At 40.3% G+C, this 27843-nt stretch overlaps 1 protein-coding gene across 3 annotated transcripts in view; it reads right to left on the bottom strand.

Moving 5' to 3' along the window:
* Positions 1-13850: 13850 nt before the first annotated feature.
* The window catches only part of LOC147640449 (primase-helicase Twinkle, chloroplastic/mitochondrial-like), a 92426-nt gene continuing 78433 nt past the window's right edge, over positions 13851-27843 (bottom strand). For 2 of the 3 annotated variants that reach the window (XM_086780664.1, XM_086780680.1), the window contains exons 15-23: positions 19502-19563; positions 19302-19385; positions 19025-19156; positions 18718-18814; positions 18492-18626; positions 18299-18366; positions 14890-14957; positions 14472-14810; positions 13851-14385 (exon numbers count right to left, since the gene is read on the bottom strand). In XM_086780664.1, the coding sequence (XP_086636790.1) occupies positions 14924-14957; positions 18299-18366; positions 18492-18626; positions 18718-18814; positions 19025-19156; positions 19302-19385; positions 19502-19563 (612 nt within the window). In that variant the 3' untranslated portion in view covers positions 13851-14385; positions 14472-14810; positions 14890-14923. The remainder of the gene's footprint in view (positions 14386-14471; positions 14811-14889; positions 14958-18298; positions 18367-18491; positions 18627-18717; positions 18815-19024; positions 19157-19301; positions 19386-19501; positions 19564-27843) is intronic. The other variant, XM_086780673.1, reaches the window with a different exon arrangement.

Genomic DNA, 27843 nt, shown 5'->3' with positions numbered 1-27843 from the left:
GAGTTTGTTTGTGGTATTTCATGGCCATAAGAACCTTTGAGTCATGTCTAATCAGTCTCTGAGCCATGTTCAGACCTCTGAGTTTACCTTACAAGTTATGACATCGACAGCAACGAGAGCATGATGTTGTAGCATTTTCTTCTACACAATTGAGGACAGTTGCTTCCTCGAACGAGAGAACTATTATAGGTATATATTTTATCATATTTTTGATGAATTAATAATCGTAGAAAAATATGCTTGACTAGAGGAATTGGCTTAATGGAATGTGTGAATGTGCATAAGATTATTATATATGTGCGAATTTGTAAAAAGTTATTTTACATTAATAAGTGATAGTTAAAATATGTCTTGCTTGTAGTAACTTATGCAAGTATTAAGATCATAGAGCATTGAGTACTTGATCCTAAAATCAGAACATGCAAGCTTTGCGAATCCAACTTATAGTGTTATCATGATACTTCTCTATGTGCAAGATGTTGAAAGGATTTGCCAACAATCAAATGGTGACATAAAGAGGAAAGCTTTAGTACTTGGTTGTCATTTTTTAAAGCCATTATTAAAAAACTTGGTTTCACTATAATACATAGAATATTATAGTTTTATTACAAAACTTGATTGCACCATAATACATATAGTATTATAGTTTTATTACAAGGCTTTCACACAACGAGCTTCATTGATTGAAATATTTGTGCACGAGTTGCCAGTACACATAGGAAGGATGCAATGCCTTTATCTTCTTAAATACATTCATGTTGAGAGAATTTAAATGTCTCTCTAAAATTTATTTCTTCACTTGAAATGCAAATTTTGAGAACAAGAAAATGATTATATTGTGACTTTGTAAAAGTTTCAAAAATAATGGTCATAACTTTCGATACAATAGATTATAACTTTCCTTTTAAACATTTTTGGGTAACTTCTCTCAAGAGAAGCAATTAAAAATAATCACTTCTTACTAGGTAATCATTAATTCTACTTATATAAACTTTTAGAAAAATAGATTACTATTGCTCCTTTGAATATTTTTGTGCAATGCAACTCAAGAAAAGCAATGACAAATAATCAATCTATGTAAAGCAATAAAACTTAATCAATCTATGAAAAATAAAAATTAAAAGGTAACTAATCTATGTTAATGAATCATTAATGTTGGGACAAATAGCTCTCATCTAAAAATTTACAAACATAGTTGAGTTTGAGTTTTTGGGATTTTGTCTTTTGAAATGCGATGTGTTTTTTTTTGGGTTTGAAAAATACATAATCATCTAGCCTGGGAAGATGCCCTTCCTTGGAATAATATTTTTGTACTTCTCAAAATAGTATGATATATTTGTGAGTTTTATTTATGTGTTACTACAAACAATCTATAGTTTATAAATGTATTTGAGTTTCAATTATTGGATCTCAATCTATTAATGTGCTCTTTTATTTGGGGTAAGAAAAATGCGCAGCGTACTCATTTCGTTCTACATGTGTGTTGTAAAGTTTTTGGCAAAAGAATAGAGATTTAAAGATCTACAAGAATACAAAAATGAATTACAACATATAAAATGGCCTTAGGTATTTTAGATTATAAGAAAAAGAAGTGTATGAATCTTCAAGGTTTTGCAAGTAATCTACCGTAGCTAGATTCATTGTATAATCTATGTAAAACTCTCTACGTAAGCATATAACATAAGGTTGATTGTGTTTTTTGTGTGTGGACAAAAGCTAAAAAAGGTCAACCACATAAATCTATTTTGATTTCTTTAATCCACCCCAAGTGCACAAGCATTCATATAAATAGTAAACAACCATGTTTACTATAACGATAAAGCAACATCATTGATATTTATGGAGCACTCTACTTTGTCCCACTCCATCACATATTTTCACTCTTTCCATTTAGATGCTAAATTGCTTAGAAGCTTCATATAACAAAAATCTTGATATCTAACGGAAGTTTATAAGACAAGTCAAGTAACGAAATTTTGAAGTTGCTTTCATATGTGATTATAGAGGTAATGAATTATTTCAAACAAAGCTATAAACATTGACAATAAAATAAAGTTAAATTAAATAACAATATAAGGAACGAATATACTATAAGTCAACTATTAGAATCATGAAATGAAATATAAAATTTTTAAAAATCTTAACATAACCATCATGTGTGTGTGTGTGTGTGTGTGTGTGTGTGTGCACATATATATATATGTAGAGAGAGAGAGAGAGAGAGAGAGAGAGAGAGAGAGAGAGAGAGAGAGATTTTACTTACCACAAACAATAAACTTTGATAAACTATTTGTAAAGCTTTGATAAATATCACAAGTAAGACAAAAGGTAAAAGAATCCTTAAAATGAGAAGGCCAATAATACCATATAGTAAGTATTTATTAGCAACAACCTTGCATATAATCCGTCACATAATTCGTCATAAAACTGCTTAAGAATTTTCTTTCCATTTGCATGAGAAACCACCTTACAGAAAATTCCGCTACTACATTGGAGATCACATTTATATCCAATTCATGTATAAGCTTCTATGTGCAATGCTTTACTTCTTCTTCTTATCTACACCATCCAGGGAAACTTGCACTTTGTAAGGTAATCTCAAATTTTCTTAAAACCCTTTGGAGCAGCATCTATAGCCATAAAATTAGCATCAAGAAAATCATAATTTTTAAGACCCATTGGAACCATCTACAACAATAAAATTAGCATTAAGCAAATCATGATTTTTAAGACCCATTGGAACATCATCTACAACCAGAAGGTTATTTAGTGTTAAGAAAATCATCATCCTTTGACTTACTTCCTTCATCTTCATAAGCCCAACATAAAGCATCTTTATTGATATATTTAGACCATAAGCTCAAATTAATACTCTTGCAAAATAATAATTGACCTAGATATATAGCTAACCTTATAAAAAATACATCTTTTAGAAAGAAGTTTTACCATTATCTTTTAGGAAACAAGTTCATTGTTATCATATGTATTCTCATCAGGATCAAACGGTGAATCCATCTTCAAGTACACGCTTAAGTGTTAAAAAATGTGAGCAAGTCCTTGAATAGACCTTCTATAGTACCCCACATGTCCAAGAAAAGGCCTTAACTTTCTTTGTGGTAGGAAAACTTAAGTCCAAGATTTTGGAAACTTTATTTGGATCCATGGCAATCTCTTCATTTGAGACAACATGACCAAGAAAGACACCTCGAATGCATCCAAATGTAAACCTTTTTGGACTCAATGAAGCATGTGCCATGCTAAGCTATTAAGGCGGCAAAAAGAAACTCACTCCTCTCCTCTAGTGTTGTGGGACATTGGTTGATAAAATAAGTCGACGATCTAGTATGAGCTCCTTCCTTTGGTGTTGTGGCGCATTAGCCGATAAGCCAACAATCCAGTATGAGCTCAAGGGAGACCACCCTCACATGTGGAGATATCCTTCCTTCACTCCTTCCCACATCCACTGTCACCCCATGGAGTGGCTCCATCGACATGGTCAGTGCTCTCTCCTCGCTTCTTACACACTCTTTGTCAACAAAAGAACACTAACATGGATTAATAAATGATTAGTAAGAGGGCTAACAAGAGCAAGGCCGAAATTACTAAATGGGAGGGTCCTTCGTGTATTATATGAGAGAAATTGGTATATATACATGGACATAGGTGTTCACATTGAAGTGTGGGTGTGCAAGGACATAGGTGTGTTCACATTGACTTAAAGTGTGCCACATGCTCTTGAAATAGGAATTGCAAAAGCAACACCTTGACCATCATGGGTGCTCGTTGGTTAGTGTGGGTGCCATAGTCTATATCCTATTGGTATTGGTGTTGATGTGTCTGTCAGCAACCATGTTAACTAAGAAGGTTTAACATACTCCCCTTCTTGTTATTGATCCCACCCCTTGGATTGAATAAAAGATGTGGTATGAGGAGAGGGGTGGAAGTTGGTGAAGAAGGTTACTGTTTGACGTCGTCGTATAAATGCACTCAGCTATAGAACATTAATGATAAGTTTTCCTTTGGATGGAATAGTAGGAATGGGGAATGCTAGGCTTAGTAGATGAAAGTGGTTCGTGGTGACAATCGGGAGTTAGTCCTAAGGGTAATGAGATTGAGAATTGAGAGTTACTCCAAAGGGTGATAGGATTGACAACCTTGACAAGTGATTGTTTTTGTTCTCTTTTTAAAAAAGGTCATTTGTTAAGAGTATTTTATTTGTTTGTATTTTTTGTTATTTTTCTAGCCCAACTTTCCCTTGGAAATCATTAGCAACACATTACAATGGTGGATTTGGTTAGTTGGTTAGTGAGTATAGAGAGGCTTATTTTAGTAATGGAGGGAAATTTAGACACAACCATCAAAACTTGAGTCTGCTCTCTTGTTTCTCACTTAGTAACATGAACCAAGTGTTGCTTGATTCCCTTAAAGTGTTATCACATTTATGTTGTTACCTCAAGATAGGCTTGTTCTTACATGCTCTATATTCCCATTAGCTACACACACACACACACACACACACACACACACACACACACACACACACAGACATAAATGTGCACTTTTTACCTAAGGTCAAATTGATTCATGAAGAATATAGTTAAGAGCCTTGATTTTGCGTGGTGGTAGTTGCTTGATGAAGCATCCAACCGTCGGAAAGGCATGAAGATAATGTTGACTTGGGAGGATATATAGTCATGACCAAGAGACTGATGGAATTGGTGCCAATTTCTTCACATGTGGAAGCTGATGAAGGTAGTCCATGTAGTGGACTTTGTTGGGATATGCCTCCATCACTTATGGGGTATGCCTCCATCACTTTGCGAGGTTTGCCTCCATCACTTGCAAGGGATATGCCTCCATCGGATGCAAGGTATAAAGATAGTCCAAGTAGTGGAATTTATTGTATGCCTCCATGCCTCCATCACTTGTGAGACATGGGTGATTGAATTAGTGTGGCTCATTGGTGATATTAGGAGTCATCACCATCATAAGAACAACCTTGTGTGTCTACACCCTTTAAGGGAATCTTGGTGACATTGAGGAGTCACCATCATAAGAACAACATGTTATGGTCTACACCTTTCAAGGGAATTCAAGTAGTAGGTTGTACAATGGACCATGCTTTAACCCACCATCCATAAATGTACGTGGAAGGGTTTCCATGTAGAGGCTATGGTGTAGGTTTGTTTGTACCTTGCTTACTTTAACAACCATTATCTAGAGATGTACGTGGAAGGGTTTCCATGTAAAGCCTATGGTGTAGGTTTGTTTGTACCTTAATTTAACCACTAAAGAATTTCATAGGTTATGACATTGGGAAGGTACTTACTTCAAGCGTGAAGTAGCAACACGCCGAAAAGAGGTTGCTCCCCCCACAAGATAAATTCTTATGTGTTATTGTATCTTTTTTGGATTCTTGACAATGACATATTTATTTAAGCCTTGGTATTTCAAATGAAACTTGGCAATGATGCTTTGGAAATTTTCTTTGTACTCTCACATCTTGTCTTGCTATGATTCTCCCAGTTAGTGAATTGGTTGGTCCCAAAATCCCATAGGTTTGAACCTAGTTAGTCTTAGTTGTGTCCCACTCCTTTGTGATGGTTAACAAATCATATTATTTGCATGTACGCACAGTGGAAATGGCATTTACCTAATCTGTGGAAGTGGTCTCAAAGTGTTGCATGGATTTCAATGCATCATCATGGCGTAAATATTTTTCCATGTTATTGGTATTAATTAATGATTTGGGGGCATTTCACATCATTATAACTTCTTCTAATTTACTATGCCAAAAATCCTTTGTCTAGGAAGAACCTGCATATATGCTTCAAACCTTCTTTGCACATAGAGAATTAGAAGCCACAATAAAGATCAAAGGTAAGAGTTGGACACATGGGGCCAAAAACTTGGACAACAAAGATGGAGAGGCTTGCCTTAAGGTTTGGGGCTAGGGCATTGGAGAAGGAGAAACCACCCTCGCCAACTAGAAGGATCATTTGCAGAGACTAGAGAAGCTGCTCGGCTACCTAGTTCACATTCACTAGTTTTATTGCACACCCATTTCCTATCTTGTTTCTCAAACCACTTTACATCCTACTTGCCACTTCATTTCACATCCCAATTTCCAAACCACTTCAAATCCTATGTGTTGTCTCAATTCACATCCCAAAATTTCCACATCAAGTTACTTCTTTATACCCCAAAATATCCACCACTTCACATCCCAAACTATCATGTCACTTCATATCCCCAATTGGCACATCACTTCACATCTCAAAGTTAAATAATTGCATCCCATTTGTTCATTTAAGACTACTAAGCTTGGAACTTAGATTCACACAAGGATAATGAGTGCTTGAGCTTAAAGACTATGAGTAGATGGATTTTCCCTGTTAGTTAAAATATGTATAAGGAGAAGCAAAGATGAGTGCATGGAATGGATACTCACACGCATCATTAATCTATCAATCTTGTTACTTCCCACCCAACCTAGGCTACAATGGAAATGTAAATGTTAATAGGAACTTACATGCTACCCCATCGAGAAGCTGAACTCCGAAGTGCTACTTTCATTTAGTTTCTCCTCTTCTCTGCATGCTCCTCTAGTGTGTCACTCATCGTGGTTTCTTCGCTTCAACATAGATGGTCACTCTCTCACTCACTCTCAACCAAGAGGCACAATGCATATCCTAATCACGTTGTTTTAAGCTCTCTCTCTCTCTCTCTCTCTCTCTCTCTCTCTCTCTCTCTCTCACACACACACACACACACACACACACACACACACACACACACACACACACACACGAGTTGAACCAAGAGTCTTTTCAATTATGTAATAACACGACATCCAACACTATAGTGAGAATTTACTTATATAATAGGCCATCAAGTTCACACTATGGCCACCCAAAATATAAAAAGTGAAATTCTAATGGACTAATGGCCTTATAACTCTTGAGCATATACAATGTGCTAACCTAATATTTGGTTAACATTCCTCCCTTGTTGATGTTGATTATGTCCTGATGATCTAGTTAAAATTATTGATCAAAGAAATAGAGCACTTTGAGGAGCCTATAACAATTTAGAGATCTCGCTTAATTATTTTTATTGTTATGGGACTAGGGATGTTGTTATGATAGAAAGAAGTTATTCTAGTACCGGTGACCCACTTAGCCTACACAATGGGTAGGCCTTATGATTTATGATTCTTGATATTTGAGCCTTTTTTATACTCATTAACTAATTATTTTATTATTTCTCATTATTTGTTAGATTTTTTTCCTCTTTTGAGGAATGGTGAGTATTGTAGACTAGATAGGATTTCTCAATCACTAATATCCAATTGAATTGGTGAAAATCTAACTAAACGTAAGCAATAGTCAGGGATGATGACATTAATCAATTATGTAGGGTCATTAATGGCATGTTGTGTACCTTCACTCCCCTAGGGGGTTGATGCCTTTGAAATTGTCGGTGCATCTCCTTTGTGTACATGTTGACAATAGGCATTGGAACTCTTGTGACTAGCTTTTGATGCTTTGGTTGGAGAGATAGAACAAGCTAAGAGTCCTTTCTTTTATTGAATGGCAAGGATGTTATGATGTTCATTGGTTGAAGAGGCTATTGGAGGTATGAGCTTTAGCCATTGCAACTTTTGGCTTGGATTTCCAAGATGTACATAAGATGTATGGCACCATGTCGGTTGAAGAAGAGAATGATTAAGGTCGCAACACTTTAATGTGATGCACATTTGTTTATGATTAACACCAGATGAGAATGAATTTAAGAGAAATTAGACATACAACCACTTTCTAACCTGTTGAAGTTGGTGGCATTAAAAGGAAGCCACTTGTACTTAGGATCATGATTAGTCAACATTATGGTTGATGTTGATGGTGGCGAGGCTATTAAGGCACACAAGATTTATTACCATGAGAAATTTGGGTTACCTTGCAAGTGTTTATGAACTGAATATGGCACCAAAATGTTTTTTGCATTTCCATTAAATATATTCTGTGAGATTTTGAAGAATGAGTGTTTTTCTAAGGTTTCATTTTAGTATGTAATGAGTAATGCTTGAAAAAGCCAATGAAATGATGACTCTCCATATCTTCTCTATTTAAGGCACAATGAATACTTTCTATTTACATGTATTCACCCCTCTATTTAAGGCAATGAAATGATGACTCCCCATATGCTTTCTGTTTGCATGCATTTACCCATATCTTTTCTATTTAAGGTCTCACAATTCTCTATAAGAGGTCTCAAAGGGCACTCAAAGAGTAGAGGGAGAGAGAGAGAAGGAGGAGAGGGAAGGCGTGGGCGGAACTCATGTACTAAGGTTGTATTAATTAAATGCCACGTCAATGGCATTTAATTAATACACCTACAATAAAAGTTGTGAATATAGACCTACAATAAAAGTTCTCTAACTCTTCAACTCTTTTGTCTTTATCATCTCTCTACTTTCTTTATTTACTCCAATTCCGTTTTGGGTAGTGGATTTGTTATATAGAAGAACCGCGTGAGATATTAAGCCCAACGTTGATCCTTTGTTGTTGGGCTTTATCAACGACCATGAGAATTGTGTAGCCACATGGATGCGTAAGAGATTTCCTGTGAGGTCCTCCAAGCGCCACTTGCATTACTGCCATTTAAAATTGATGTACATGTTGGCTCTTGGGAAAGTTATGGTGGTGGATATTGAAGTTTTTCTCTCATGTGAGAAGATTTCTTGTAGTGCTATACATATCTTGTGGATATAGGTTCTTGTGTGGTTACACTTGCACACAAGGGATGGTAAGGTTTTGTAGAGAAGAGGTATCCCACATTTAGTAACAAAAAAGGGCTAATTTTACATTTTTCTTGCTCTCATCTTGCACATCACAAGAAGCAAGTTATGGTCTCTCCTTAGGCCTCCACACTATTTGAGTTGACGAAACAAAATTTTGTGGGGTAATTGATGGCTCTAGAACAAGGCCCAATTACCATCATAGGAGCATTGGGATCCCAAGATACTTTTGGGTAACCATTGTTGATGTGCGGTGACATGGGTTCTTTGCGATCCACACTTACTAGCATTATTTGGTGTCTTCTTCTTTGAATTGTATTATCAGGTGGAGGAGGCTGCAGGGTGGTTTTGGAAACGAGTGTCTGGTATTCATTGGATGTTGAAGAAGGGGTCTTTTTCAGCATATACCATAAGGTTATATGAGGCTAGATTTGTGTTGAGAGGGGGGCGTTGATGTTGAGGCTCCATATTTGCTTGTAGAAGCTTATCGGAGTTTTTGGAAGGCTTTTCATGAAAGGAAACTTCCAATGTTGTAGATGAGACTTGATTTGGACATGCAATAAATGTTGAGGTTAGATGAATTGGTTCTTCTTTTGTTGCACGAATTGCACTGTCAACGTTTTGGCAATACAAATCTAATGGTCAAGAAAATATATGGCCTTTGTGATGAAAGCATGTCATGGCATCAAAGAACCTCCTATATCCCCATATGTTTGATGGAGGGTCGTGACCCTCTAGGTCGAGAACAAATGGCCTGCAAAAATAGATTGAGCTCTATCATTGAGGACCCCTTTAGGAATGAAGGACCAGACCACTAGGGTGGGTGTTGATGTGGAGAACTAGAGAAATTTGTATTACCCTTTGGGAAGAGTATCATGCTGAGTCAAACTCTCGATATAATGTCTCCAAAATACATCCCTATGACGTTTGAGCTCTAGTAAGTATATGCCCAAGCATCTTTGATCATTGAACTACTAGTGGACCAAACCCCTTACAAAAGAGGCAATGGAATCTCCCTTGTATCTCATAGTAGATTGGGAAACTAAGCATGTAGTGTGCCACATCTAACAATTGTCCTATGGTGGATACTTTGCATATTTGTCAATCCTTATGTGAGGTATCGTCAGCTTTGCTACTCTTTCACTCTTAGTCGATGGGAAGACACCCTAAGTTGGCAAATCATGATACACATGGCATGTGACATGGGTTTGAATGCATCTAAAAATCATAGTGAAACCATCATTGAAGAGTCAATAATGGTTCCTGTAAAACTGGGCTTCTGTGCCAAGCTCCAAGAAAGGAGACACCCATGTCTGATGTATGTAAAGTTATAGTAAATTCAAGTAGATGATGTTGATCTTTTGTCATGAGAAGTCAAAAAATGGAGAGTCTAGACCATAATGAAAAGGGGAGAGATGGTCCATCTCGAGGCCGTGTTCATCAAACAAGTCAACTACTTCCGAGTACCACGCTGGTGAGGATAACGATGGGTGATGGTGCTAATGAGGTGGAGAGCAACCTAGTTTGCCTAACTCGCTTCCTCTCCCTCTCTTGATGTAAGAGCATAGATTAACATGTAATGAGCTCGGGTCAAGAGCTGTTAGACACTTTAGCAGCACACACCCCACAGTACAATTCTTGGAAGGAGATTCCTGTCAAGCGTGCATACATGTTGGATGTAGGAGATGATTTGAAAGAGGACATCTATGGTGAGTGGAGCTACCTTGAACTTTGCTAGCACTACCTTATGTGAAACCCACATGTGCATGACAACATCGTAACATGTGGCCTCTTTGGGTTCTTTTAGGTAGCTTCCCTTAGCCTTGGTCCCCAAGGAGCACCATGCATGCCTACTGGACATACTAAAGTATCCAAAAGCCAACACTTGGTGGAAGGCTCCTAGAAGTGGGCTTGGAAACATTGCTTCTCTAGAAGGGCTAGGGAAGCATGGCCTCTGGCTAGTCTATCAGTGGCAATTGTGGTCATGCAAAAGCGGGGAACCATGAAGGTCACTTTGACATACACATACCTCTTGACAATCTACAATCCACGTACATAGCCATGATGCAACATCATAGGTTGTAAGGGCTCTCTTCATGCAAAACCTCTCCAGTGCATCCAAATGTCTGATCAAGATAGTGTAATCTACATACAACAATATGGGCACCACTAAATAAGCGAGCGATACCAAAGCTTCTATCTCATCAACGTGTAGACCAAAGAGTGTAGGAGAGAGTGGACAATCTGGTTTGATTCCAATAGTTCTATGTATCTCCCCAAAGAGTTCACCTGATGCAAATGATCAACCATTGTCTTGGGCCATTACCCGAAATCATGTCATGCGAGAGTTACAACTTCTAAAAACTCCCAATAAATAAAGAAACAAATAAATGTAAAAACACACACACACACACACACGTGTGTATATATATATATGTGTGTGTGTGTGTGAGAGAGAGAGAGAGAGAGAGAGAGAGAGAGAGAGAGATTTTTCTGACCTTATGAAGGTATATACTTACATACCTATATACATGTGTGTGTGTGTGTGTGTGTGTGTGTGTGTTCACACACATACATACATGTGTTTATATATATATATGTGTGTGTGTGTGTGTACATATATGCACGCACACACACACACACACACACACACACACACATATATGTGTGTGTGTGTGTACATATATGCACACACACACACACACACACACACACACACACATAGGTATGTAAGTATATACCTTTATAAGGTCAAAAAAATCTGAACTTATAAATTGAGAAAGAAATAATAGTAAAGAAAGACGAAGACAAAAACAAAGCATTTGAAAGATAAAAAATAAATAAACTAACAAACCTAGCCACTAAGGAGAGGAAATCAAAAGATAATATCAAACGAAGACTTTTAATTAAGACATTAACAAAAAAAAAACAAACCCAAACAAACAAAATAAAACAAAACAAACCCCAAAAAAACAATTTAAAAAAATCAAGAAGCAAGAAAACAAAACAAAACAATTACATGAATGAAAGAAACTTAAAAAAATAAAAAATAAAACACACACACACACACACACACACACACACACACATCTTAATAAGAACTTAAACCTTTTGAGCTGAGATACTAAACAACACAAAATAGCAAAACAGAGAATTGTAAACTCTAGACCTAAAGCACGTAAGAGCAAGAACTAAACGTTAAGCTAAACTTTAAAAAAGACTTTGACTCGAAAGTACAACCATTAACTCCAATCCTGTCCGAACACAAGTGTAGGTTCATCAACTCTATCATGCATAGCGTGGACAATAAGCTATGACATCCCTACTCACGTCATCAATGCCCAAGAGTAGGTGCAAGTTTGTATAAGGTTAGTCCAAAAGAACATGTTTTATAAAACCAAGGAACTGAGTTTCTATCACTCTCCGGAGGTGATGGGCATACTCAACCATGATAGAGACTAGCACTAAGTCTGCTCAAAGGTATAACAACAAAGAATCACAAAACATAGGAAAGAACCAAACTAAGTCTATATTAAGCTAGAGCGAGAAAGAATTACCAAAAGACTAAACAAGGCCTCCTACTCTAAGTTAAAACAACAAACCCTACTCTAAGCTAGAACAAGCCACTTTTACAAAAAAGAGCATTGAATTATGAATTAAGTGGGATTTCCAGCTCCCCACTTCTATAGGTATGTAAGTATGAATGTATGTACATGTATATAAATATGTATACGATGTTAATATAAAACTCTCTCTCTCTCTCTCTCTCTCTCTCTCTCTCTCAGAGTACAATTTGGACTCCCCTTTTTTCCGCTTGTTTCACGAGGATACCAACCGGGTTATCCGGTCAGATCTTCTTAGCCTCTACACACATTGCACATGGATCACACCCCCGGAGCTCCCCACGAAGATGCACTTTTACAAAGACCACTTCCTCACACTCATTGAGGATGGATTCATCCAGTAGCTGGGCTACTTGAGTGTTCCCATGTCCCATGCCATGCGGATTGCGATTGGCCAGATACGGGTTTCTTCCCACCGCCTCAGAGTGGAGATAGGTAGAGCTAAGCGCATTTTCAGAGTCAGGAAGCTCGTACGAACACCCAGAGAGGAGAGGATTTGCTGACTATGCCACACAGAGGTTGAGACAGAGGAGCATTACATATGCCGCTGCCAAGTATACTATGAGACCTACGGGAGGTTTCATTGTCTATTTCGTGAGGGAATCGGTCCACTCTTCAGGAGCATTGACTTCCAGGACCAGCGTTGCCTGGGCCTCTTCCTGCTTGAGCTCCGCAGACATAGGGACACCTTGAGACACAGGCCCCAGCCACCCCGCCCGCTCCCTCGACAGCCAACCATCACTAGTTTCTTTCGGTCCCAAGAGGTGGAAGACATCGACAGTGTGAATCTTGTGGACCCTCCATGAGCTGCTCTGGACCTACCTCGCCCGAGAGGAGTTACCTCTCACCGAGCCTCTGCACTCCAGCGTGCCCGACGCCCTCGACCCCCCCCCTGTCGGCCACAATCACCTCATCAGCTCAGATCCAGGACATGCTCCACCACCATCAAGCTACCTTTTCACATGACATAGCTGAGGGAGACCTCTCGGCCATACTCGTCAACCCCTGCTTGGCATTTTGGAGAATGGTATACCATCTACTTGGAGCTGATGTTGCTCCCATGTTTTTATGTTTTTAGTATTCCATGATGAGTTTCCATGGACAGTTTTGTATCACCCTAGTGAGATAGCTATATTTATGTTTTCATTCTGTTTTATTTTCCATTCCATGATGAGATATGCCACGGACATTATTGTACCACTTTGGTCTCATTGGCCCATTGGGTCTTTAGAAGACGCTTAATATATCTTTCTTTCTTTCTCTCTTTCTCTCTCTCCATGCAAAAAAAGTTCCTAACATGCCATAATGTTTTCTGCTGGTTGTTTCTACTTCAAAAAAAAAAGTGGTAACTGATTTAAAAGGCTTAGACAACACATACATTTATAATGCTGTAACAGCAGAATGGGTTGTGCTGCGTAAATATTTACTAGTACCAATGCAAAATTATTCCATAATATTTCAATTCGAAGTTAAAAAATGAAACTCACTGTTCTGAAGCTGAAATTGGCAAGTAAAGACCTGCAAACTGAGCTGCCAGTTGGAATCCATGTTTATAGTTAAGATTACATAAATGAACTCAATTGTGCTTTACCACGAAAAAAATCACACAATCACATCATAGGTGTGTCCCTCTTCATGTGGGGATTCCTCATCAAAATTAGATCCCTCATGCATGTTCTGATGTAATTAAAAAAGACATCCTTCTCCTAAATAGTAGAACCCTAAAGGTGCGTGCATCCGGATTCTCTTGTATTTTTACACTCAATCTTATGGACATTGCCTCAATATTGTACCCATTGAGTCTACTCCACCATGAAAACTAGAACAGCAGCAGGCTGGTCCATCATCAAGCTTTCATCATCATCATATCATCCATATCATATAAGCATGACACCATCAACAATGATCCATTCACGCACGAGCCCAATGTATCCTTGCACAAATACATGTGTAAGATTTTGCCTGCAAATGAAGATGCTTCTTCTCAATATCTCCAACAGAAAATTGTAGACGAGATGTATACAATCATGAAGTAATGTGTGTCATACCTGTCACCAAGCTTGGAAGGACGCACGGTAGGCAGCGATTGATTGCACAGTCATCCACTAGAAACTTCAAACGTTTTTGCTAAGGATATGAGAGTCAGTAGAAAGGCTTTCTGAATATATTGATGGTAGAGGACATAACCAAAAATGCTGCAAGATATGACTACAATACAGTCGTTCAATCAAAAGAGCCCCCATGACCTCTCTATATGCTGTACATAAAATTTCCTCCATATTTATAAGGTCCTGCTCATAATGAATGGAACTATCATGTCAGAACGCCCATGGCTTCTTCAAATGTTTGTGTGGTCCCTTGCCCTGTAAATCACTTTTCTGACCTCGCTGAAACATCAAATTCACATTAGAAGCACATAAAAAGAACTTTTCGAAGAAGAATGTCTGCTATAGTTAAGTAACTCACAGTTAGCACCATCAATGTCTTAGATGGGCTAAACCTATTGCTTGCAGTCCTTGTATTCACCAGTCACCCTGCAATCCGGTGAACATGTTATAATTATGCATATAATGACAAATGACATACCCAAAGTAAAAAAATCCAAAATGTTTGCCATCTTCAAAAACCTCTACATGCCCTGCAAATCCAAATTATGCAAGACGATACAAGGTGCGGTGTTTGTGGGCAACACTACCAAGAGGGCTCTTTCACAACATAAAACTTAAATTCACAATACTGTATTACCAATATAATAGATGTCTATGAGCCCCACATGCCTAAGCTCATGTGAAGAGAGTTTCAATGGCTAATCTGGTGCTCTCCCAAAAGCTCGTACATGATATTTTTCTCTTTGGTAATAAAATACTCCAAAAGGGGGGGAGGGGGGGGGGGTCGGCCCATTCCGCCCTCTATGTGGTGTTGTGCACATCTCTCTTTTACAATTTTGTGGAATTAAGTGGCATATATTGATGGGCCAATTTAAGTGTTTAATTGCATTAATGGTCAAGTGTTTTGTGAAACCCCTTCTTCCCCACTCGGAGTTACATTGGTATCAAAGCTTTGGTTCTTTTACACTCTTGTGTGAAGATGATCCTATGGGGGGGTATAAACACTAGCTATTAGTGTAGTTTAACACTGCGAGCCTATCCACTTATAGAAGTAGACATGCATCAAGAGCATGAGCAGAAGAATGTTTGTTTTATGGATATATGAGTTCATGTAATCTATTTTGGAAGCAAAGACTTCGCTTTTGTGCCTGAACATTCTATCGAAGCCCATAGCAATCTCTTTGAGACTCATGCCGAACTTGACAAACAAGAGATAAGTACTTTTCTATTTTTGTTTGTTTTGTGTTTAGCAAATATGTATTTTTGATAAGTACTTACCTTTGTATGTGTATACAAGGAGAAGGGTGAATTGTTTGCCTTAAGTTATTTCTTTCACGGAAACTTCTGGAATGGCTGAAAAGCCTGGTATCTCTGGTATACATGATTATCATATGGATTTATGGCTCCCTTCATTGAGATGTATTAGATTCACGGAGCACATGAAAACTCATGGATCGAGGATTTTTCTCTGGATTTCTATCGATGGCCAAAATGCACTATTGGCGACCGAAATGCCTATAAACTATAAGTAGCAAAAATGTCCATGGAGCACCAAGATATCTATGCTTGCGAATGATTCTTATCTTATGTTACACACTTTTCTCTTGGGTGTGTGGTTAGAGCACCAACGCGAAGTGCAAGTGGTAAGATGGACATGACGCATGCTTGGCAGGGGACCCAAGCGGGGGACTCATGTCTACACCAAGGATCATGTCGACATGACGCATGTTGGGTAGGGATTGGCGCTTGTTTACAAGGGGACTTATGTCTACGCCAAGGGTCACTAGACTGAAATTTGGTATGCTTGGAACTTGATGTCTGCACTCAGATCCAATGGATGTTCTACATCCGCGTGCATGGTCAATCGATCCTGGTATTCACATGTATAAGCATGGAAGCAAGTGGAGAGTAGCATGCATTTGATGTGACATTGGAGATTGGGAAACGAGTAACTGCTCCTTGGAGTTGGTGGATTCGACTTGGAGTATGGACATATTATTTGGGCCATTATTATCATATTTGGGCTCATAGGATTGATTTGTCTTGCCCATTTATTTGGGATATGATTTTGATATTGGTATTATGGAGATATATACCCATTTGTTTGGGACATGGATTCTTTTAGTTATATTGGATTTATAAGACTATCTTGTCTTGCCCATTTGATCGGTCATGATTATATCTTGGATATATGGCTTGAACCTTGAAGCTTAAAGTTGTGGACAACTTTTAAGAAGCTTGGGAGGATCCAGACATTTCCTTGTATGAAAGGGGTCTGAGGGACTCCAAGATGTATTGTACAAGCTTTCGGAATGGGGGGATTATCCAGTACAAAAGATAAGCGCATGAAGCTTGCTCTAGGCGCTCGAGTTGGCTTCTTGGACAGAAATGCGCATTAGAGCTGAAGTGTGAATGGAAAGCATCTATGGCGAGCTCCCGACGATTTGAAAGAGATCTAGCCAAAAGATGTCAAGCCCAAACCCTCATTTAAAAAAATAAAAGGGCAGTCGTGAAAGTAGATGGCCAGCATATCTTCCGTCGGATAGCCAAAGAAAAGCTGATGGCCAGGCTACCTTTGGTCAGATAGCCAAAGAAAACAGCAGATGCTTCATTTAGCTGAAGAACTTGAGAGAGAAAAGCATGTAAATCACTGTGAACATTGTTTTTAATTGAGGATAAATCAGATAGATTTCTCTTAAACAAATCTTCTCTTCTTCACCCACTAACCCTGCGAAAAAAAGCTTTTGGATTAAAGCTTGCAAAACCTGGTATGCACAACAAAGGGGCCTAATTTTGCTGGGTATGCCAACCTTGCATGCTATAGCAAAAAAAGGTGTGAGAAGGGCCGTGCCATACCTAGTGCCGTGTGGTGATTTGTAGAGGACTTCTCTAAGTTCAGAGGGAGGAGAGGTCAAAGTAGACAAGAAGCATAAGAGAGAACTGCTTTTTATTGTGAATGTCAATTTTGGCACTAGTTGTGTCCTGAAGGATTAGCAGATAACCTCCAATCATTTTTTCTTTGCAAATATCGTCAATCAAGTGTAGAAAGTACCCATCCTACACTTTCACTCCTAAAAAAGCATAAGTGTGCATAAATGCAATCCACAGTGCAAGGAAAGAACACACAAATGAATGAGGTACCATCAATGATGATGCTTGAGTCACTTTGATACCACCTGAAACATACCCTTTATCGCACAGCCTGAGTCCATAGAAAACCCTCAAGAGTCAAAACACCATCTTGCAATTAAAAAGCCATTTTCAAGGATTGCTGGCAAGTGCAACACCCCAACCATAGCTCCATCCAAAGCAACCCCCAGCCTGAGGATATACCTACATCAGTCATGCACTTGCCCAGACCCTGGCATCCCATATCTCTGGTTAGAGCTTAGTCCTGGCCTGATCTGGGTTAGAATCTCCTGGGAATCCTTACTACTGAAGCGAACCAATTATGAGAATTCCACTCACTTATATAGGCTTGGACTCTGTAATAAAAGCAAAATCGATTTTTAAACTCAGCCCGATAATTTTATGCCTTTTAGGGTCATGGGCAGAAAATTGACAGGCAGAAAGGCAATTGGGGGTAAGGGTGACAAGCTGTAGGGGCTTTGGCAGCAGCTTCAGCAAGCATACAAGGAGCTCTGCATAACTGAGATGACTGAAAATTAAAGAAAGGCAGTGAATTCTCAGAATTAAAAATCCTATCAATGCCTGACAAGGAGAGCACAGCAATACTGCAGAAAAACCTACAAGCTGCAAGAAAAAACCTGTCATAGTCCAGTATCGCATCACCAATTGTTCCTGCAGCCTTGTTCCGTACCTTCCGGACAAAAATCTGTAAAAAACCAACCAACCCTCTGAAGATTATGTTCCATGACAAATCATGGCATGTTTTTCCTATCAAAAATTTACCTTGTGGTATCACCTCACACCAAGTTTACATGTAAACAGTACAGATACCTGTACTTGATCAACTGGACCTTTATCCGCATCTCTATTGCGATGCACAACAATTCCAACATCACATTTGTTTATAAAATGTGCACTGCCACTGATATCATACAGGCTGGGAGCATCACCTCTCCATCCTTGAAGCTGTCCACAGGTTTTTTTCCCCAATTAGCCAGTACATCCTATATGTGCGATGCCTTCAGGTTCCTATAAACAATATAAATGCTTATTGTACCTGCTTTGGGTGAGCAACAAACCAGACATGGCACTCGTGATGTTGGGCAAAGCGCTTGATTTTTGTCAACATTTGGCTGACATATTCAGTCTCCGTCCTGACAGATCAGTAGTATATAAGATGTCATTGGCACCTCTTGAGGAAGCAAGGCAACTTAATATGAAAGTTGATTAGAGACTAAGGATAAACGAAATCATCCAGTGTCTCCCAAGAAGTAAGATAATAAAATAGGATGATGTGTAAGATCATAGAATAGGATGATATGTAAAACAAGGAAATTAGAACCAAAGATCTTATATGCTTTTACATGTTTGGGGGCCGCTGATGATCCAGCTCATTATAAGGGTCAATCACCAGCCCGCGTATCCCATATCTCATGACTGCAGACTTGGCAACATCTAAAACCCACTGAATTGAAGGAAGCTCATCATTCTCACATCTGCATAGAATGGAACACATTGTGTTCTAAGTTACCCAAAAAGGAAGGATTCATCAAACCCACTTGGAATTTGATCTGTCTTTGTATTTGAAACATGCCTTGTGAGATAGGAAGTATCTTCGATTCAAATGGACCTGTAACATACCTTATCAGATAGAAAGTTCTGTTTAACCATGATTTGCCAAGCTCATACTCTTTCTCGCTCATTTTTTGAGTACCACTTGAGTACCTGAGAGTCAACTCTTCAGGTGTGAAAACAACATAACCTTAGGACTTTTCTAAACCATGATGATAGTAAGAGTCAAGAGTAAGATGGCCAAATTTCTTGACAGATGGGATACCCACGAAGCATTAAAGAACGGCTTTCGCATATATTTTTCAAGTAGCTTCCTTCCATGCTCTCTCACCTGCGTTAAAAATTTATCACAATTATTCAGCTGTTAAAGTCTAACATCATTGAATAAAGCACGCTCCCACTCTGCAACACTCTCAGCTGTACATAGATAAGCTTGCGGACTACATTGACAGATAAGAAGGAGAAGGACCTACAGGAATGGAGACAGTGGCCTAGATGATGTTGTCCTCCTCTCACTCTCAACAGAGGAATTGCTTGTATTACAAGAAACAACTAGAACGATTTCTGTGTATGATGTAAGAAGCTTACCTTAGTTGGATGGAGAGAGAAAGCAAGAAAGATATATTAGGCGTCTACTAAAGACCCAATAGGCCTATGAGACCAAACTGATACAATAATGTCCATGGCATATCTTATGAAAGAGAGAGAGAAATGAAATGTTATATTAACGTCTTCAAAAGGCCAAAGTGACCTATGACACCAAAGTTACAACCATGTGACATCTGATACACTGTCTGAAAAAGAAAAGAAAGAACTGAAGGTAAGTATCTAGCCCTACAATACATCAGTAGGGAGCATCGGAAGCAGCAACTAGGGAGAGTGGGAAGCTAATGCTACTAGTCAAAATGGGGTACATGAGTACATGGATACATGAATACATGAATATGGGGGAGTACAAAAGTGACAGTGAGTACAACAGTATATGGCTGGAGTGGTAATCGTCCTAGGAGCTCTAGCATGGGTCTTTGCCGGATGGCCTGGATATCTGCCATAGTGAGATGCCTGGTCGGACGAGCCTGATGCCTCGCAATGATACTCTGAATCCTTCGGTGTAGGCACCGTCTCCGATGTGAGAATCCGTGAGCCCTCGGGCGTCTGGATCTGCCCAACTAGATAGCTCTCTCAATTAGAGTCCCACGGGGTGCCCACTCTGGGCTGTCGGCTATGTGTCCTCTCGGGTAGTCCCTCTAAGGAAGTCAGTAATCTGTCTTTGTGTGGACTCCCTGCCAGTCGGGTGTCTGCTCCTGATAATGGACTCTCTGAGCCTGCGGATCTCCAGGAGATAAAACCCCAAGCATCGCTGATCACAATAGTCCATGACTCTAGCTAGTGGTCCAAATCCCTCTCTGAAAAGGCAATGGTAGCGCCCTTCCTGTGAGCACATCCTCTCTAGACCTCCTAGTGCTGCATATCCTCTAGTCAATCTGGCCTCCAGAGAGTACTGGAAGGGTGGAAGTCTGTCTAAACTGAACCCATGGAGCTCAAACCAGGATGCTATCTGCGCATACCAACATGAAGTGTCTCCCTCCATGGCTAGCTGATGAGAGGACTCTAAAGCAAGTCGTGCATACCGGTGTCGGGGAAGCTCCCAGGTGCTATGAATGAAAGACACTGATCTGGCAAGAGCCTCGACTACGATCGGTGGTGCTCCCATCGCGGCTCTGATAATCTCATGGGGTACCGAGGCCTTAGCCCAAATCATCCTGGAGATCATGGACACAAGTGGTCTCTCCATCGATCTCCATCCATCGTATGTGCGTCCTGATTGACTTTGATGATCTAGGCTAGGCCCCTAGATCTGTACTCCATATAGCATAGCCGATGTGACCAGCGTGTCAAAAAGCCACAGCTTAGTGCGTGGCTCCTGAAAATGTACCTGTGAGCACATCCTCTCTAGACCTCCTAGTGCTGCATATCCTCTAGTCAATCTGGCCCCTCTGCTGCCCTCCTCATGGAAAATGTGGGCCTAGTGAACACCACTCCAAGATATGTATATGAGTCAACATACTCCACTGTCTCCTGCCCATATGTGAAAATAGGCATTGATCTACAGACCCACTAAGCTGTAGTGTTAAACACCATAACCTTGGTCTTACCAAGGTTAACTGAGAGCCCACTGTCCTGTGCATAAGCATGTAAAGTATCCAAGTGCCTCTGCATACCCTCTGGTGAGTCTGCTATAAGCACAATATCATCAGCATATAAGAGCAGAGGTATCCAAGTGCCAGCCAACTTGGCTCCTCTGTCCCCTCGTGTCCCAATATAATCAGAGATCTCATCAATGTATAGTCCAAATAGAGTCGGAGAGAGGGGGCAGCCCTGTTTCACCCCTATAGTGGAGTGTACCGGCTCGGAGAGACCCTCTGAAGTCCGCACCTGCCCAACTACTATCTCATAAAGTGCCATAATACCGCAAATGAGCTCACATGGAACCCTCAAGTCTTGTAGCCTGCGCATCAGTCTAGCTCTGGGCACTGTGTCAAAGGCCTTGCGGATATCCACAAAGCCACAGTAGATCCTCCTCCCATGTGCTCCTCCCATGTGCTCTGCCCTCCTCAATGATAGCCCTAAGGGTAAAGATATGATCCAAAGTAGAGAATCCCCTCCTGAAACCGGCTTGTCCTTGAGCTCGGACCCCTTGTCTCTCTATTCTTGAGCAGGAGTTGAGCCTGTCGACTAACTACCGCACCATTATGATTGGTCACTCGCTGGCCAAGCTATATGCCCCCCCGGACCCCCTGCAGAGAGGGGCTCACGCCCCCCTCCGCACCTTCCCCCAAGTAGGCTGGTGTGAAGCTGCGCGCCGCAACGGACCCAAAATTTACAGCCCATATGCAGTAGGTGTATAATAACTCACCGCATATGCATGTAGCCTGGTTGGCAGTGTGCCAACCTTCTCCAGAATCGTCTCATGCTATCTGGCCACAATTGGCCACCATCCGGTGTTAATATGACTCAAAAGCTTACCATTTTATGTAAATTTGTGCTCATTTTGATGTACTTCCAAAGTAGAATAAGTGTAGAGTAGAAAAACTTTTTAAAAAAGTATTTTTTTGAGTGCCGTTCCCTCCCCGTCCCCGTTCCCTACTTATGGTCGTCCCCCGTCCCGTCCCCGTCCCGTCCCCGTCCCCCGTCCCCGTTCCTTGTGACTATGACAGAAGGTATATCTCGGGTGATAGGAGGACTGCCCAACCTGGCGACTGTAGTGGAAATCCATCGTAAAGGAGAGAAGCGCATGATCCACCGTAACTCCGATGGGCCTGGGGCCAATCGCAAAATCCTGGATACCCAGGATGAAGGTTGGCGAGGCTAAAACATAATCCACTGTGCTGGCCCCATGTCTGTGTGGAAAGCAAGTAAAGCCACTGGCAAGTGGATACCTCTCTAGGAGAGAGAGAGAGAGAGAGAGAGAGAGAGAGAGAGAGATGTTAACGTCTACGAAGGACCCAAAGGGTCTATGCCACCTTTTTGCCAGTCGGCGAGGTTTTAACGTATATTTAGGCCAGACAACACGCGCTTTCTTGAGACTTGTGGAATGGTGTTTTTTTTTAATTTCTTCTAGCTCTTTTTTTTAACCTCTTGGAAACCCCGGCTGGATTGACTTTATTGATGGCCTAGGTCATCATGAGGAGCACCAAGGGGAGCATCAGGGTGTGGTGGATATGCATGGGCTTGCAGAAACTGGGGCGATAGGAGAAGTAGAGAGAAAAGCATATTTTAATACTGAGATGACAAAACTTCGAGAAGAGATGCTTAAGGGAGCACTTTGTTCTCTTGCAACGAGCGGTTTTGAACCCATCTTTCTCTGTTATACCTAGTTTTGTGGCTATGCAAAAGCTTTATGTGGGTGACAAGGAGGAGCAGACCAAGGAGTTTGAGGACTCCTTGCTAAACAGAGGGAAATATTCACTTGGAATTCAGCACTTTCCCAGATAGTGGGAAGGTATGGAAAATACAAGGTTCCTCATGGGGGGACAGCCCTGACGAGGGTTCCTTGAGGGAAAGGCCCTGACCTGTGGAGCGAATTGAGTGAATTGAGGGATAAGCCAACTACAAAGGTTGAATTCAAGGAGCAGCTCCGGCTGCATTTTCTTCAGGTGGAAGATGAGTTTGATGTGATGGCCAGACTTGTAGATTACTAGACTTCAAAGTCGAGCATATGATGTGGGTTGTGTTGTATCTTCTGATACCTATTCCATGCCCTATGTAGAACAAGGGGGAGACACATATTATTTCTTGTGTGGATCCTTGTAATTGAAGCCTACCTGGTGGATACTCGGAGATGATGAGGGGGAATAATAGCATGCCATTGGATAGTGATGTGCACTTTGCGAGTATGATTGTCATGATTTTTATGGTTCTGAGGATTGTCATTGACTCCTTACAGCTTCAGATTCAGGGATGAAACTAGTAAACCCTGGTGTTATGTACTTGGACACTAATCTATGGACTCAGGACTAATCCAGTAGGAAGAAGGCCTAACCCCACCGGATTAGTGTACCGTCCAAGGTGAAGTGGTAACCTAGGTGCATGTTAGGGTGGGAGGTATGGAAGCAAGGGTTAGGAAAAGTTAAAGGCCTTATGTAGAACTGGGGAGGCGAACTAGTTGAGTTTCGCCGAGGAGAGGACTGATTTCTGTGATTCCCTGAAAGGGCTATGTGAGACCAATATTGTGTAGGTCAATATTGGAAGTAGGTCCACACAGGGAGCTCCATTTGATTAGACCATGACTCAAGGATCATACCCTTTATTAGGGTGATTATTAGTCCGTACCTCTATTGGAACAGGATGTTCCAGGTTGATAGGTCCAGGTATTGGATAATGCTGAGACTAGGAGACAATCCTTTAGTGAGCTTTACTCCTTCAGCAAGATATCCAAGGATAGAGTACACCTGATTTTAGGGACGGGAGTATTAATTCTCCAGAGATCCCGAGAAACAATGGAAGATTATACTGATGAATTGTTGGGTTGCCACGAACGAGTAGAGAGCATGATGCTATCTGGATGGTGGTATATGAATGTGGAGACAACCAAAATGGCACAACTGTGGCAACATTTCAGGTTGCACAGGTGGGTGAAATTTCTTGATTATCCTCATTCTGTCACGCAACAAGAGGATGGATCAAGGCTTGGTGAAAATGCTTTCTGCATATCCCCAAGAGCACATATGATGAGTTTGATTTTGCCTATGAGATGCTGAACGTGACGGACCACGGTAGATTACGTTTGGCATGGCTATTTGTCAAATTGCCTCACATTGAAGGACTTGAAGGTATGACAACTTATGTTGGATGATCTATCAGGAATCACCACCCTTGAACGACTTGAAGGTATGACAACTTATATTGGATGATCTATCAGGAATCACCACCCTAGATAGAGTATTCTTAGGGATAGCGACCCTGGATGAGAATACTCACATGTATTTGTTTACCCGATAGTTCTACGTTTGACAGGGAAGTATGTTATGTTATTCTCTAAGTACAACGATTATTACTACATCCGAGTATGGATAGGTAATTAACTGGAACTCACAATAAGGATTCAGGTGCTACCAGACTTTTCAAGTGAGGGAAGTGGTGACACTTGTTGATCTGCCGATTTTACCGCGAGATTTAGAGTTCACATTAAGACTTCAGAGACAATGGATCCATTTGGATTGTTTCTGATGGGTTTGACTGTGCACAGGATTTCAAAGGATGAGAGCTCGGTTGGGGCTTGTCTTTGATTAATGGTTGTGGGAGGATATTTGACAGCTCAATCTCAGGGTCAGTGTTCTAGTGAGATTTTCTCAAATCGAGTAAAGGCTTGAAGGAGGGAAGTATGTTATGTACTTGGACACTAATCTATGGATTAGGACTAATCTGCTGTGTTAGGGGGGGGACCAAGATTAGGGATTAATAGGCTGATACTTGGCTAGGATTCTTGAATTGATAAAACAAGCTTAATGACCCTTTATAGCGAGTTAGCTATTTGTGACGTAGTTTTCACTATATAAGTGAAGCTTGGGTTATTATTGAGATATAGTTGTGCGGATGCACCACTGACAGTCTGGCTTGGACCAAGAGCGTAGACATGCTCATACGACTCACATGGCGAGTACGTAGGCTGGCGTGTCAAAGGCCTAGGGGTGGGCTTCAGTGGTATGGGACGCGAGAGTTAGACACGGGCCTATGGGATTGTGCTAGAGCCCTAGCCTTGGCTCAGGGGTGGATCAAAGTACTCATCCTACGGTTAGGAGGTGAGCTAGCTCGTTACTTCATGATTGGTTGAGGACTAACCTTGGTTTTCAGCTGTGTTTAGGGAGATTCAGGGAAGGACTTTACACCTCGAAAGATTGTTCGAGACCATGATAAACCGACAAACGAATTTTGTCAGGGTTGTTACTTCAATTGCAATCAACATTGGTCATAACTGAGTGTTGATGACATGTAGAAGTAAGTATTTGTAGCTGCTATTACTTTTCCATATGATCATTGATTTTTTTTACTTTTTTAAGACTACCAGCCTTGTTTCCACAATTCGACTCTAATACACGGTAGATGGGTTTTGTCAAGTAAACGACGAGATCTAGAGATGATTGGACACATTTTTTAAGGAGTGCATAGATCTCAAGGAAGGATAATCTCACCAACCTCTAATAGGATTTTAGTGTGAGGTATAGTGCGTGGAGGTTTTGTGATTTTGATGAGTCGAACACATGGGCAAGTAAGTATTGGTTACCATCAAGACTAATTCATTGATGTGAATTGATACAGTGATGTGATTTTTCTATGGTCACATGAGATGACTTTCTAGTTGTCAGTATGTGGGGGATGTGACGTAGTGCCAATGGGTTTCTCTTGATGTGCATTCGTTTCACTGGTATTTTACTAGAAATTCCAAAATGTGCAAATTGAGGTTCTACATTATAGATATCCCTTTCGAATGTATGACAATGGATGAAACGTGTGGTGTGGTTTGTCTTACGAAGTTGAAACTATACAGGTGTATACCACGCATACAACTCAAGAGGATGTCTTATGACAATGACCATTACCGGATTTCAAGTATACCTTTAGCTCACATATATGTATCGCCCAATTTGACAACAATCATTGGATGATCTTTTGCATGGATAATCAATACATTTGTTGTATGCTTTCCCATATGATATTTTTTGTATAGAGGATTTCTTTAAGGCGCATTTCTAATGCACCTTTGTCTTGTCTCAGTGGCTTCTGGACGAGAGATGCCATGAGAAATGCTATAGCTTTTGGTATGTGAGACGGGGTTCTTTTATAGGACTTGTTTATTTGGGAATTTTGGATCTCTTGGATGGGAGCGTATACTTCGTGTGAGCAGACATAAATGGTGGAAGGTTAACCGGTTACGTTCCTCAGCATGGGTAGAAACTTTGTAATGTCGAGATTTATTGTTTCTTTTGAGAAGCAATATGATGCTATTGTCGGAAATAGTTGGATTTCCTAAGACTTTTCTCCCGTGATTTGGACAAATATCCAAGTGTCCTTTTGATTCGGATGACAAGCATATTTCGCTCTTCACGAGATTCCTGTGAAGGACTTAGCTATGGTAGTGGTGCTCAGAGACTAATTAGCCATTTGTATCTATGGTTTGTGCCAAAGAGTAGCTACAGGCACAATGTTACATATGGTACCAACATGGTTTGTCATTTCTGAGTGCTATGGGGTTTCGATAGCCACAAGATTGTAGGAAATGCTATATTGATGGGATGTCTAACCCGAAAGTGGCTGACATTCAGGTAAGAGTTTGCTTGTGTCAAGATCCGGTCCAAGAAGGAATTAATCTCACTCTAACTTGGGCTTATCAATCTAAAAAAGGTCTTAGATAAGGTATATCTTGAAGGTATGGGACGTTAGGACATGCTACATATAGGATTTCTTGATGCACCATCCTTCTATTTGGGTGTCGTTGATTGAAGGTGAGAAGCAATGATTGTGAAACAACTACAAGTAAGGGGAGGGAAATGAAAGGTGTCAAGCCTAGGGTTAGCACAAGCTGACTATGGAGGATGGTACTCTATCACGACTGGAGAGAGAAATAGAAGTAACCTATAGAAAGAAAGAAAGAAAGATATGTTAAGCGTCTACTAAAGACCTAATGGGCCTATGAGACCAAAGTGATACAATAATGTCCATGACATATCACATCATGGAATGGAAAATAAAACAGAAACAAAACATAGATATCTCACTGGGGTGACTGTGCATGGAAACTCATCATGGATAATTAGGAACATGGAACATGAGAGGAGCATCAGCCCCCAACAGATGGCATACCACTCTCCAAAATAGAGAGAGAGAGAGAGAGAGTATGTAACAATGCTCTAGAGAGATGATATTGAACAACTCAACGTAGATTTTATGATCTGTAGTACACCAAGTACATGCTTTTTTAAGTTGCAAACCTTATCTTTTGACTCACATAAATCACACACAACAATAAACTAATGCCACATGGCACACACTTATCTTACCCAAATATAAGGGTGTGTTCACACCTAGGCAGGTGTGTATACACACATACATA

The sequence above is a fragment of the Cibotium barometz genome, chromosome 3 (assembly GCF_041138505.1).
Source record: "Cibotium barometz isolate CiBa-2024 chromosome 3, ASM4113850v1, whole genome shotgun sequence".
Taxonomy (NCBI): Eukaryota; Viridiplantae; Streptophyta; class Polypodiopsida; order Cyatheales; family Cibotiaceae; genus Cibotium; species Cibotium barometz.
The sequence above is the reverse complement of the archived record's forward strand: the minus strand, read 5'-3'. Positions and strand labels throughout refer to the sequence as shown.